The sequence below is a fragment of the Colias eurytheme genome, chromosome 7 (genome assembly GCF_061535395.1).
Source record: "Colias eurytheme isolate Ceu_HAF_F1 chromosome 7, ilColEury1 Martin Lab GWU primary, whole genome shotgun sequence".
Taxonomy (NCBI): Eukaryota; Metazoa; Arthropoda; class Insecta; order Lepidoptera; family Pieridae; genus Colias; species Colias eurytheme.
Genome location: NC_142986.1, coordinates 9,562,849 through 9,576,989, shown reverse-complemented (window position 1 = coordinate 9,576,989; position 14,141 = coordinate 9,562,849). Strand labels below are relative to the sequence as shown.

At 33.7% G+C, this 14,141-nt stretch overlaps 1 protein-coding gene across 2 annotated transcripts in view; it reads right to left on the bottom strand.

The window, feature by feature from the left end:
- Window positions 1-5,587: 5,587 nt before the first annotated feature.
- Window positions 5,588-14,141, bottom strand: part of pcx (pecanex) — a 29,062-nt gene continuing 20,508 nt past the window's right edge. For both annotated transcript variants that reach the window (XM_090103640.1, XM_090103641.1), the window contains exons 17-26: window positions 13,223-13,406; window positions 12,043-12,212; window positions 10,924-11,048; window positions 10,178-10,288; window positions 9,451-9,542; window positions 8,467-8,583; window positions 7,731-7,790; window positions 7,246-7,385; window positions 6,586-7,009; window positions 5,588-5,732 (exon numbers count right to left, since the gene is read on the bottom strand). In XM_090103640.1, coding sequence (XP_089959766.1) covers window positions 5,592-5,732; window positions 6,586-7,009; window positions 7,246-7,385; window positions 7,731-7,790; window positions 8,467-8,583; window positions 9,451-9,542; window positions 10,178-10,288; window positions 10,924-11,048; window positions 12,043-12,212; window positions 13,223-13,406 — 1,564 coding nt within the window. In that variant the 3' untranslated portion in view covers window positions 5,588-5,591. The remainder of the gene's footprint in view (window positions 5,733-6,585; window positions 7,010-7,245; window positions 7,386-7,730; window positions 7,791-8,466; window positions 8,584-9,450; window positions 9,543-10,177; window positions 10,289-10,923; window positions 11,049-12,042; window positions 12,213-13,222; window positions 13,407-14,141) is intronic.

The window sequence follows — 14,141 nt, the reverse complement described above, 5'->3', positions numbered from 1 at the left end:
AATAAAAAGTTATGTCTGTTGAATTGGTCAGAGGTTAACCGCGAACAAGAGTTGGTCATAAATTTAACTCTTACGGGTATAATAAGAAATAGGATAATATATTGGACGATTGCAAAAAAATGCCGATCGATATATTTTGCTTTGTAAATGAAGTGCTTTTAAACGTGTTAATTCAATAAATGCTTAAATTGGAAATCAATATCCATTTGACATAATAATTTATCAAACCCTTTTACTGCAACACCAAGTTTTGGCGGGAATTGTACATAAGAATGATGCTCTATAAAAAAAATATTTGTAGAAAGTAGATAATACTAAATGTTGTGAATTTACAGTTTAGCTTTTACCCAAACCCCTGAGCTTAGTGTCTACGTGTAGGCGACCATGTGCGGGTCCATATAGAAAATTTTATCTTATGATTAGTGGAATAGCGCCTAGTTTTGCTTGTATAGTAATCGAGAATTATATTACACTTTCATTAGTACAATAAATAGTTAATACTTTTGTATATTAATTTCAATGTTTAAAATTTTATGAAATTAAAATATAATGTAATGTCTAGTGTGATTTTATTAAACAAATTTGTTGAACTATTAAATAGATTTAGTAGCAAAGCGAGTTTAGCTCTTTATTCTCCTGAGGGAGCGTTCAAGTATTACGTTACGCTATTTTTTAAGATTTTTGACCTCCCCCTTGTAAAGCACCGTAACATTTTTTCCGTACCGCAGTAACGCATCGTAACGTTTTTCAAGAGCTAAATTCCCCTCCCCTCCCCCTAAATTGCTTTACGTAATACTTGAACGCCCCCTGAATATAAGTAAAAAGTTACACGATAAAGTTATGAATTAAATGTGAAATGATAAATATTCTAACACTCATCTCCTAAAGAAGTTAAATCTTATAAGTAGAGCCTATAATAATACGTTAAACGTCTCAATCTATGGAATATTGTGTGATCCTTTATGTATAAGAAAACTAATTAAAATAATATTGTTATTGACAGCTAATCTGTTGCTTTTATCTATATGTTCAGCTTAATATGTTTTATATGAGGAAGTAATTCTTGTACTGCTATATTCTTATTTAATGTTTAACTATTACCTTTATTATAATAGCTATACCTATAATGTATGCTCCGATCGTCCAAACCTACAGTTAAATAGATATGAAATTGACTTTATTCTATATATTGTTTAAGTGTTCACTAAATAAATATATTTTCTTTGACACCTGTTGTTTGTATTCAAAATGTTACCCTTCGTTAAGCTTCTTTTTCACCTTGCACTCATAAACTCTAGTAAATTTATGCTCATCCTAACTACATCACGCTATAATTATTCGACTGTGTACCTATAGTTGTAAGACTTAATACATACTTGTAACAGAGAGATGGTAAATAAAACGAAATTAGTAAAAAAATATTTATTTAAAAATGTGTAACTATACCATTTTGTAATATTGAAGAAAGCAAGTTTGCGTCTCAGCTATTGTTGGCCAAAAGCCAACTTACTACCGATTCTAATAATTGTAAATACATATTATATTATGTGAGACTACTAGAAATTATATTATGAATTAAGAATCTGAATTCAGATAGGCATTCCAAGCAAAATAAGTAACAAGCATAATATTATATCCATCGTCACAAACTTTTACATTATTTATAACATATCATATATTATTAGCATGGATTTATTAGAGCGAGCGCGCACGAGCAACTTTGTCTCCGCAACTATTTTGTCTCTCCCACCCATGGGCTAGTATGAAAGTGCGCGCACGTAGCGACGCAACTCCCCATACAAATTGATGGGAGAGACAAAATAGTTGCGGAGACAAAGTTGCTCGTGCGCGCTCGCTCTTATTATTTTTAGATTATTAAACTAAGTACACTACTTTTTCTATGGCTTATATTTTACACGCACAATGCACATTGTCCTACAAATTGCATAAGTAAGTTTCCTTAATCCTTTTTTATATGTAATTTCTTCACGCTACAATGTTAAAATTACTAGCATCCTAATAATACTAGAAATGCGAAAGATTGTATTTTTGTTACTCATTCAGGCAAAAACTGAACTGAACCGATTTTCATGAAATTTGGCACACACAGAGGGTAACTTGGATTAACACATAGGAATCATAGGATAGGTTTTATTTCGGAAATCTCACGGGAACGGGATTTATGCGGGTTTTCCTTGGAATACGCTAGTAATAAAATAAAACACAGTACATATCTTTATCACTTTATTTCTGAATCCACATTGATACAGTTCTATGAGTCTCAACAACTGTTCAAGATTACTTTGGCATAATATACATACAGGGTAAAATCACGTCAAGCTGTGATTTATTATGATTTAAGTAATGGTGAGGCTATCGCATAGCGTTATGGCAGTACTCAAATTGGAATCACTAAGTACGCGTTCCGTTACTTTTTTTAATCTACAGATTCTTTCATTTATAAAAATAGTCTTACAGAAAGTATAAACAAAAACAGATACAGATAAAGTAGATTTTTTAAGCTTACACACAACCAGTGAAGTTTCTGAGTTATTGTACAGGAGAAAAAGTAAAAATAATAGCATACGGAACCCTTCGTTATTATTCTGTCCCTATTTAAGAATCTATAAATTAACAAAAGCAACGTAACCGGCAAGTCTGATGTTATTGCTATACGAGTTTAATATTTCCTAGTATGGGCTTAATCTCGGGACACATTATTTAATAAGATTTTTACCAACATACAGTACATTTAACAATTATTGTGCAATTAAACTTAACATTATAATATACATAATATAATACACATCACCGGTACTGTCCGTGTGTTTGGAAACCACGAAGATATATCTATATCTGTCTCTTTCATTTGTGTGTGATAGAAAGAGAAGGAGATATGAAAAAAAAACTTCGTAAGAAAACACATCTTTGTGGACGGATTGTGCCTTCTTGGTATTAAACTCAATTTATGAAAAAAAAAATCAAATTGGGATACCTAAAATACCAATTTTAATAGGAACGAAATTAGAAGTTTAATTTTGATTGAAGATAATTTGTCTAACTACCCTCATTTTCGAAATTTGGTAAAAATCCAGAACATTTTAGGACAGCACATTAAAACCTTAACATCATAGACATAAAAAATGGACTTAATTACTCAAAAGAAACCACAAAACTCAATTTTTACAAAAATTTTATTATTTCTAGGCCTCAATAGACGCAGAATCAAATCTACACATAAGAAAGAGACAAATACTGGCCGCACGATGGTTCTGTCTCTTTCACAAGTCCATTTTCTATATTTACGCAAGTACATAATTATAATATTGATCTAGATTATAAAAATTAGTCTTAAATAAGGCAACTGCAGAGTTCACACATGATAGAACATCTAATCATTTAGTTTTGACAAACAAATACTGATCAACGCAATTTAGAATTCCTCAATTATTTATTAAAACAATATATTATATATTTTTCATGATATGCAAATCGATTAAATTCAACGTTTAATTTTTTAATAGAAATGAGGCGTTTCTGATGACGTTAAATTGTAAACGAACGATGTTAATTCAATTGGGTTTGTTGCATTGTCTGTTGTTCAACCAATGTTGAATCAAATTAATTTTCACATCAAATCAAATCAAATTGTAAACGAAAGTTTGAAAGCACGTTTCAGTTATTTGGTTATCAAAAAAATAGGAAGAATGTATATTATTACTAGCGGTCCACCCCGACTTCGCCCGTGGTACATATTTACGTTTTCTCTACGTAAGAACCATCCTCGTACTTCAAGGAATATAATAAAAAAAGAATTAACGAAATCGGTTCAGCCGTTCTCAAGTTATGCGCTTACCAACACATTTTGAGATTCATTTTTATATTATAGATTTGATTCTATTTGAAGATTTTTTTGTAAAGTTAAGCAAGTTCCAACTTGCTTTAGAGAAATTTCCAAGTTATGATATAAAAATCGGAGCAACACGAAGGTACATATATGAATAACATATATTTATACGAACAGACAACAAAACGAACCCCTTTATTTAATCAAGAACTCCCAACACGACGATATATATTTGTGCGTAAAAACGCGTCATTAATTTTAAATCACATCAATACAATTACATTTAAACGATCAACTTGCAATAATTTATAAATTCGAAAAACTCAACGTCCGCACAGAACATTTCAACTAATTACATTTTAGATATATATATGTACAATTTGTATGCATTTCACATCTGTTTCACTTAAGTATTTTACATTTCTTTTCCGCCTCAACGGGTTCTGTGGTTAAAGGGAAAGTAGGGTCATAATCACTTTTGGGTTCCGTAGTTTAAGGGCAAGTAGGGTAATAATTATTACGTGTAATTTTAAACAGGAGATATTTTGGCAAATATATTTTAATAATAACGAACTTAGGTCATTGTTTTTAAAGCATGTATTTTACAGTAAAACAAATGTGAATTTTTCCCCATACCACATAGAGAAATGGGACTTCATATTCTAAGTAAATACAGTCTGTTATAATAGCTCAATATGTAATACAATAAAAATTAAAAATGCATTAAATTTCATATTTTTATTTTGTAATGCGCATATTGTCGTTGTTAAAATAAGAATGATTTATTAAAAAATACTTCTTTAAGGATTTCAAATTTAAATTTATTATAAAACATGGTACAATAAGAAAATAAATATGTACATGTAATGCAAATACGTTGTAATACATAATTTTATAGTTGGATAATACAATTTTCATGATACGAAAAGATTCAAAATTTAAACGAATAAATAAAAACTATGAGACCATTTACACCAGAGATATTGAAAAAATTAATTATTTATATTTCCCATATTTAACAGGTCAAAATTTAACTTACATTAGATAATTTTATTACGAGTTACACAAACATACCTTTACACTATATACAATATGTACAGAATTTAACGCAAGTACATATATACACGCTTAGACTAACCGATTTATTTATATTACATGTTTTAATACTATAAGCCGAAATCATCTTACATATTTTGTTTGTTTTAAACTCAATCATTTATTAAAAAAATAGAAATAAAAAAACTAAAAAATTATAAGACCCAACTCATAAGAATAATTCACTAGAAACATTAAAAATATTATCATTAATTTTCATCAACATTTTAATCAAAGCATTTTCATCTTTATTACATTTTGCTAAAGTTCAAATTCTTATATCACTTTGGACCAATCAAAAACACCATGAAATATATGCCGTTTTAAATTCGTCCTAATTCCACCTACAAAAGATCCATTTTCCTTCACCAGTGTTTGAATGCAATTTCATAAGTAAATATTCGACTTTATGTCCATAGAAATAAGGTTCAAACTTCATCGCTCAAGAATATTTACGAAGGAATTCTATATATTATATTTTGTCGACGAGAAGGCAAATTTTTCTTCGATTTTCGACTTTATCTCTATAGAAATAAGGTTCAAACTTCATCGCCCAAGTCTTCTATAGGTATAGGTACTAACCTATCTTCAATTCGAACTATATTACTTTTGTCGACCAGAAAAATAGTTTGTTTAGATAAGATAAGGTTCAAACTTCATCGCCCAAGTCTTGAACGCAGTGTTCAGCGATAGGCACGAACCTGTCTTCGATTTGAACTAATAGTATACTTTTGTCGACGTGAGATCTAAGTTTCGGGTCTCGATGGTTTGGCGTCCATTTGTGAACCACCTGAAAGTTAAAAAGAAGGAGTTATGTTTTCTGTAGTAAATTATATTTATTTGTTGATAATAGTAATTTACGCTTTAGAAGTATTTCTAAATTGATTTAATAAAAAAATAGGTTTAGATTAGTTTTATTTAAGATAAAGTACACGCAAGCGAAATTGCGATTGAAGTACACCCTAAAAATTTCCTTATGAATATTGTCATAAAAAGTTATTTTTTACTTCTGAACTATTAAATTGTATTTTGACGATTCAAAAGCGTTTCTAAAAGAAGTCCAATTGAAACAATAAATGTTTGAATATAATCGATAAATTCACCAACATTTGTTTCGTGTACCTAAATAGAGTGCTAAATCAAGTCCTACTAATCCTACTAATATTATAAATGTGAAAGTTTGTGAGGATGTGTGTTTGTTACTCATTCACATAAATACTACTGAACCGATTACAATGAAATTAAGCAAACATATAGACATATAGAGGGTTACTTCGATTAACACTTAGGATAGGTTTCATCCCGGAAATTCCACGGGAACGGGAACTATGTGCTTTCAAAACGCGGGCGATGCCGCGGGCGGAAAGCTAGTATAAAATATTAATCAATCGATGAATCAAAGTATGTATTATTAAAAAAAGACGGGTTGCACTCCGGGAGTGCCGGCAGAAGTGAAAACTTGATTATTAACGTTCAGCATGTTTGATATTTTGGAATGGTATCCGTCTTACGCATGGAATATAAGGGCTAAAAAAAAATCCGTCTTACGCTTTTTCGATCAGGCCACGTGTCCTGACGCGAGTTTAAGATTTTATACCCAACGCCGCTAAAGAAGTTTTCACTTCAAAAATAGAATATCTTACCAGTCCGTCCATCCCAGCTTGCGGCACCCAACTCCCCCAGGAGTTCCTCCCCCCCCTTTCCCTCTGATACTCCGAGGGCCACAACACATCGATCCTCCTCCCCAAATTGATACAATCGTACACCCCCAAAGGTTCCAATATTAACACTTTACTCCCCACACATATATTCACTTTTGCGTCACTTTTCCCCGAATCAGAGCGTTTGATTTTCGTCTTTATTTCCTTGGCTTTAGAGTCTTTTTTCGCTTCTTTTTTTAGTAAGGCTTCTTTATTAATGGCGTCGGTGTAGTGCGTTTCCTTTAGCGGTATTGATTCCGGTTTTTCTATATATCGGCCGGTTAGTTCGCGGTAGCTTTCGCGTTCGTGGCGGATCTCTTTGCTTATTTTGGATAGGTCCTTTGAAGTTCCCTCGTTTATGAAGTACCTGGAATTTGAGTAATAAGTTAATAATTAACTTTTTAATGTGTACAGATAGCAGTTGGTTTATGTTTAGTTGTGTCATAAGGTAATATAATTGTATGTTATGAAAAAAGTTAGGTTAAATCATAGTTTTGAATTGTTAAATAGAATTTGGTTACAGAAGTAGGTAGCAAGAGTAGAAAGAATTTAATAAATGTCAAATTTTGTCTATGATGACGATAGTGTTAGTGATAATGATACCTTTTGAAGTTAATCTCTTGCCTTGCGTTCCTGTTGGCGATGATCTTGCAATCGGGCAGTGACATATCAAGCCCACTACCTCCAGGAGGCAGTACATCTTCTAGGGACGAGGAACCACTTTGTGGTTGGTTCGATGATACCTGGGTTTAGTGATATAATAATTATAAATACTAATTTCTTATCAAGACAACAAGACAAAAGCATTTAACCAAAAATCATTCAAAACCATCTAGTCTTTAGTTAAATGAGCTTAAAAATCTCAACTTCTGAAGTGAATGTTTTTTAGGCGCGTGTTTTTAGGTTTGAGTAAAATATCAAAGTCGCGTCATGGTAATATTGTCACGTCATAAGAGACGAGACGAAGTAAGTGACGAGAGTAAGGCAACGATTTTGGTATCTTTAATCTTGAAAAGAAGTTTCACTTCTGACACGTACGCTTTTTTTCCATAATAAATATACAGAATACAAAAGATAGATAATTTTACCTTAGCACTTGCTGCCCTTCGAGGCTGTTCACACCAGCCGTACTCCCAGCCAGTAGAGCCCTTGAAAATAATATCCTATGTTATTTGAGAGTAAAATCCATTTTTATTGTGAAAAAATTGTCAAAATTCTTATATAACTAACTTCTTACTAATAAAAAAACATCAAATCATTCCTCTCTTTAGTATTACTGTACACAACCACACTAAAAATTACAAAAAATATGTTTTTATTTTTTACTTTTTGGGATTTTTCCCAATATCATACCGGATGTAATCGTTAAATGTGCACAGACGATTATTCCGTAATTAGTGCATACTGCATATACTTATCAAAAAAACTTTAACCTGATAACATTTTTGGATATTTCTCGTTATATTTTTAAAAAGTTATTATTGTCATTTTACTAATTAGGTTAAGTACTATCGATATCAGTTTATAGTTTATCGATACCTCCAATAGTTACGTAATAATCGCCTGTGCACACTTAACGATTACACCCTGTAAATAAAACGTACCTTTTTAACGGATGTTAAACGCGATTTATTCATTCTATTATTTTCCCGACGTTTCGAACACTTTAGACTGCTGCCAGTCTCCCCGTGACCACGCTCGCTGCAAAGTTTTCGAAACGTCGGGAAAATAATAGAATGAATAAATCGCGTTTAAAATCCGTTAAAAAGTGTTTAATTTCTAAATGTATAATACTCGCGTAAAATCAAACGTAATAAAACAAACCTGTTCGTCTGTATGTTCGTCGTGTTGTGCCGCGAGCCTTGCACTATCTGAAGCTGCTAAGAGGCGAAAAGAAGCTGGTAGGCCTCGATCGCGACGGGGGCGGGTTCTGTTCCCCGGCTGAGATAAAAAAATTGGTTGTCTGTAAAGTCGGTTTACTGATGATAGTTGAACGTGACAACGACCGATTGTGCTTCTTTGTCGCTCGTTCCGCGCTCTCGCTTGCACTTCAAGCCTTACATGGAACGCCTCAGAGCGAGGTATCGCCGCATGAGTCATGTTTTTTCGTGCGTGCAGCCGGCTCTATCGAATTTTAAGACGTTGTCACGTCAAAATGGAAACAGGTACATAAATCTAATTAGTTTAAGTTTTATTTATTAATAGTTGCTGTTTTGCTGACGGAGCGTCTTTTTTGCCTTTATTGCTATTTTTGTTTTAGATGTTTAAGATATTATGTATTGGTTTTTTCATGGTGGCAAATAAAAAGTATTTCTATTTCTAATGTTTAGTACAAACGAAAGCCCCAAAGACGCCTTACCCCAAAGATGTCCAGTGCAATGTTTTATTAATATTGTTTTTTCTAATAATCCACAAACTAATACATTTATAGCAGTCTTTTGCCATGGTACGACATAAGACGCGGGTGTATATCAGGCCTCCTGATCGAATTTTTATCTTTTATTAAAAATAAAATCATTAATAACGCATGCTATAAAACTAAAAATTCAGTTTACAAAACTTAAGTAAAAAAATAATACTTACATAATGATCCTATTATCTACAAATTAGGGCCGATTTTTCAATGCTTGGATAAAACTTATTTGTGGAATAATGTATAAAACTACCATTTTAAAAACGTATTCTAATTGCCCGTATTTGACAGTTTACGTGACATTTTAATATTATCGTGTAATACTTTATTGGACGGATAAGTTTTATCCAAGCATTGAAAAATCGGCCCTTAATTAATTAAAATATATTATATACCTGAGTCCGCGCACGCATGTGTCGTTCCCGACGCGCAGTTCTTTCCTCACTGCGTCGTCGGGATTCATTTTCTTGACTTTGATTTGCGTACACTGTGAAATAAAGTCACATTTAAATCTATACTAATATTATAAAGCTAAAGTTTGTTTGTTTGTTTGAACGCGCTAATCTCGGGAACTACTGGTCCGATTTGAAAAATTCTTTACGCTACGACCAACAGGAGTGGAGCCACGGGGGTGAAACCGCGCGGAGCAGCTAGTTAGTAATATTATGTGACCATGTGTTGTTGTTAATTTTTAAACTTAACAATACATATTTTCGTTGACGTAGTTTATCATCATCAGCCCATATACGTTCCCACTGCTGGGACACGGGCCTCCTATGAGGGTACAGGCCATAATCCACCACGCTGGCCAAGTGCGGGTTGGCGGATGACACATGTCGTCGAACTTATGATTCTTCGACATGTCGTTTTTCTTCACCGTGCGAGCCTTGGTACAGTGGTTGACGTAGTTAAGAGAACTTTTTAGTATGTTTTGCAATAATTAAAATAAAAAGAGTATGCAAGAATTTATTTGGAGTTATCAACATATTGAAATATGAACGTACAGAAAAACAAAATTGGTTATTGTTCACCACAGAGAAAAGTACAAATAAGGAATCAAATTACGTTACAAATAATTTAATAAATAGTTTTAATAATTATTTTATAATAATAATAATTTACCTGGTTCTTCTTGTGTGCGTTCGTGCGAATGTTCTCGAAGCAAACCCGCGAGCGAGGCTAGTGTTGATGAAGTTTGTTTTCCCGCGCTTGATAAACTGCCTCTAGTGCCGGCTACGAATAAAACGATTTTATTAAGTAATATTGAATATAGAATAGAAAATACTGGAAGTTTCATAAGAATATTATTATTATCATGTTGCATAAATTTTTCTTAATTGTTGGTTAAATATTATTTTTTTAAGAAAACGCTAAATAATAAACATATTACGAACCAAATAAATTAAGTGATTTTAATGGATGTTTAATGTTTTTTCCAGTTCTTAAAATGTTAAAACTAAAAGTCTTGAATATGGTATATGTGGTAATAACAGTTATTGTAAAAATTTGTGCATAAATTTAAAAGCATGTAACAAAAAAATATATATTCAACGTGTTTATGTATTTAACGCGTCAAAATAGCTTTGTTAAATAACTCTTTAGAAAAATTACTTATAGCACCAAATTTTGACCAAAAAAAAGACGGGTGGCACTTCGGGAGTGCTGGCAGAAGTGAAAACTTAATTATTAACGTTGAGCATGTTTGATATTTTGGAATGGTATCCGTCTTACGCTTTTTCGATCAGGTCACGTGTCCTGACGCGAGTTTAAGATTTTATACCCATTACAGAAAAAGTGCTCAACGCCGCTAAAGAAGTTTTCACTTCAATATACATATAAAAAGCCGTTTTAAATCCGTCAAAACCCACCTAACGTAGGCCTCGAAGGTTGCGGCGGTGCGGGGTGCTGCACCCGGGCTTCGCCCCGCTCCGCTGCGCTCGGGGCTTCGCACGCGCCCCCGCTGGAGCACCCCTCGCCGCAGCGACGGCGGATACTGGAATATATGGATATAAGTAAATGCGAACAGTTGACATATATATTATATAACTAACTTACCGCCCGCGGCTTCGCCCGCTTTGTCTAAAACCTAATAAATTATATACTAAAACCTTCATCTTGAATCACTCTATCTATTAAAAAAAACCGCATCAAAATCCGTTGCGTAGTTTTAAAATTTAAGAATACAAAGGGACATAGAGAAATAGGGACAGAGAAAGCGACTTTGTTTTATACTATGTAGTGATTGTAAAAAATGATATTTGTATTAATTGACATATAATTGTAAGTGGAAAAGGGTAATTGTTGACATATATAATTGTAAAAAATGATATTTATGTAGTATGTACATTGACATTCTATTGTTAATTTTTGCATGCCAATCAATTGGCGATTTGTGCTGAACAATGAATTATGTAACACCTTGAAATCTTTTCTTGCAAAATAAATCATTTCATTTCATTTGCGTGCAAGCTAAACAAACTTTTTCATAGTTAACATTTGTTGCAACATTTCAACAATAATGCTGCTGATTTGTTCAAATGTTGATGCAGATATTGCGTCAAATACGCCACACACAAGTTGAAACAACATTGTTGCACAAAAAAGGTTCATGTTATCTTATTATATTTATATATTATATTCTTATTATGCGGCAAGTATAACTTTCATCCACTATTTCACTCACTTTTAACGCGCCAGACAGTCAGTTGTTACCTAGCTATTTATCAAACCAGACGTTCAGACGTGTTGCTTCCTCGCTATTTATCGAACCAGACAGTTAGTTGTGTTGCTGCCTAACTATTTATCGAACCAGACCTGCAATATTGTTGACGGGATATTCATTAAACCCCAAAGACAGCTTGAACATTACTTACTAGCACTAAAGTGCCAGTCAAATGTTTGATAGCTTTTTACCGTGTTCTTAACTATTTTGCTGACGAACGACATAAAGCTTACGCCCTACCACTGACAGCAACAAACAAACATACCGTCGCCACGCGGCCGCCAGCCGGTCTCGTATCGCGCTGACAGTGAGCGGCCCGCCGACCAGCTCGCACAGCTGCGCTGACGTGTCGGCGTATGAAGTGGTCAGCGGGGACACGTAGATCGGGTAGCCGATTGGTTGGTCGCAAGACGAGTTTATTATGTTGCGGAGTGCCTGTGGACAAATAAAGAAATATAAATTTAGTAATAACTAGCTTCCGCCCACGACTTTGTATGTGCATCACCGTTTTTCCCCGTTCCCGCAATAATTTCGGGAAATCCTTTCTTAGCGGATGCCTACGTCCTAACATCTACCTGCATGCCAAATTTCAGCCCGATACGTCCAGTGGTTTGGGCTGTGCGTTGATAGATCACTATATCAGTCACCTTTGAGTTTTATATACTATAGATAGATGTTAAGTGAAAAACTTAGAACTAGTTTTTGGTGTTGTCATTATTACTGATGTAACGAATCGCTGTGAAAATTAACTGTAATAAGTAAACAAAAAATGATCTCACTTCTGAAACTATATCAATTAAAAGTAACGCTTTTATTTTAGTATGAAGTAAGAATATTAATCAGTACTAAAGATAACCCTATAATCTTGAATGAACGAATGAAATGAGCTGTATTCCACAAAATAATGACAATTATCCTGGATTGATGAAAAAACTTTGAAAAATTATCAACAAGTAGGTATTTCCCCCCCCCCCCCCCCCCCCAAAAAAAAACAACCAAACCACGTTCCCATTGTAAATCACATTATAAACAACACAAACGATTTATTATCATTTCTATTCTTTAAAAATGTCTCATAAAAAAGCACGTTTTGCACAAAAAATTACACCGAAACCATTATAGATAAATATTATAATGTACATAAACGCAACTTATTATCATTCCCGCACCTGTTTCGCGTTCTGTATGGAGCCCCGCTCGGGGTTCCTGTTCCGCAGGTACACGAGCTCATATTATAATCTACATAAACGCAACTTATTCCTGATAGATGTGATTGTTAATGCTTGGAGGCCTGGTGACCCGTAACACAAGTATTTTATACTTATCGCGGGCACCAGTCTCTCACAAATGTTAGTGTTAAGATATATAGATTAACAATGTATGTGATGATTGTACATTTGTGATGAGAAAATAAATAAATTTAATATTTAATATCATTCCCCCACCTGTTTCGCGTTCTGTATGGATCCCCGCTCGGGGTTCCTGTTCCGCAGGTACACGAGCTCCTGCTGCTGGCCGGCCCACAGCCCCCGCACGCACTCGCGGTTCAGCTTGATCACGCGGAACCCCAGGTGCCGCTTGTTCAGCATTATTATCTTGTAGTCGTCGTTGCCTTCGTCCATTACGTGCCTGTCGAGTTTATTTATTTATTTATAATACTTCATTGTACAAACATGAATGGACAAAGCAGACAAAAAAAAGAACAAAATTACAAAGGCATCATTTGTACAAAAGGCGGCCTTATTGCTGAACAGCAATCTCTACCAGGCAACCTGGTAGGAAAAGAAATGTAAGAAGGTCGTGGGATAGCGCAAAATAAATGACTATAATTACAATTACATTAGAGTTACAATTACATTAGAGAGTTATAACTTTAGTATAAAAAAGACAATATTTATTGGAATAGAGACAATTTGAAGAAAATAATAGAACAGACATCGACAGACGATGGAATATTTATCGATGTTATTGTATTTTGTGTGTGGTGGGTGTGAATAAAGAAATTCAGTCGAACAAACGATTGGATGAATGAATGAATGAAAGAATGACTTTTTTTTAATGGGAATAGGGAAACGCTTGACCCCAATCTCGCCTGATGTTAAGCTGAGATGTGGCCTAAGATGGAACGCGCTTCCCTAGGAGGTACCTGTTCACTCTACGCTTGATATAACGCTTGTTATAACTTTAGTATAGACAAGAAGGAAAGACAATATTTATTGGAATAGAGACAATTTAAAGAAAGTAATATAACAGACATCGACAGACGATGGAATATTTATCGATGTTATTGTATTTTGTGTGTGGTATATGTGAATAAATAAAATGAGTCGAACAAACGATTGAGTGAATGAATGAACGATTGAA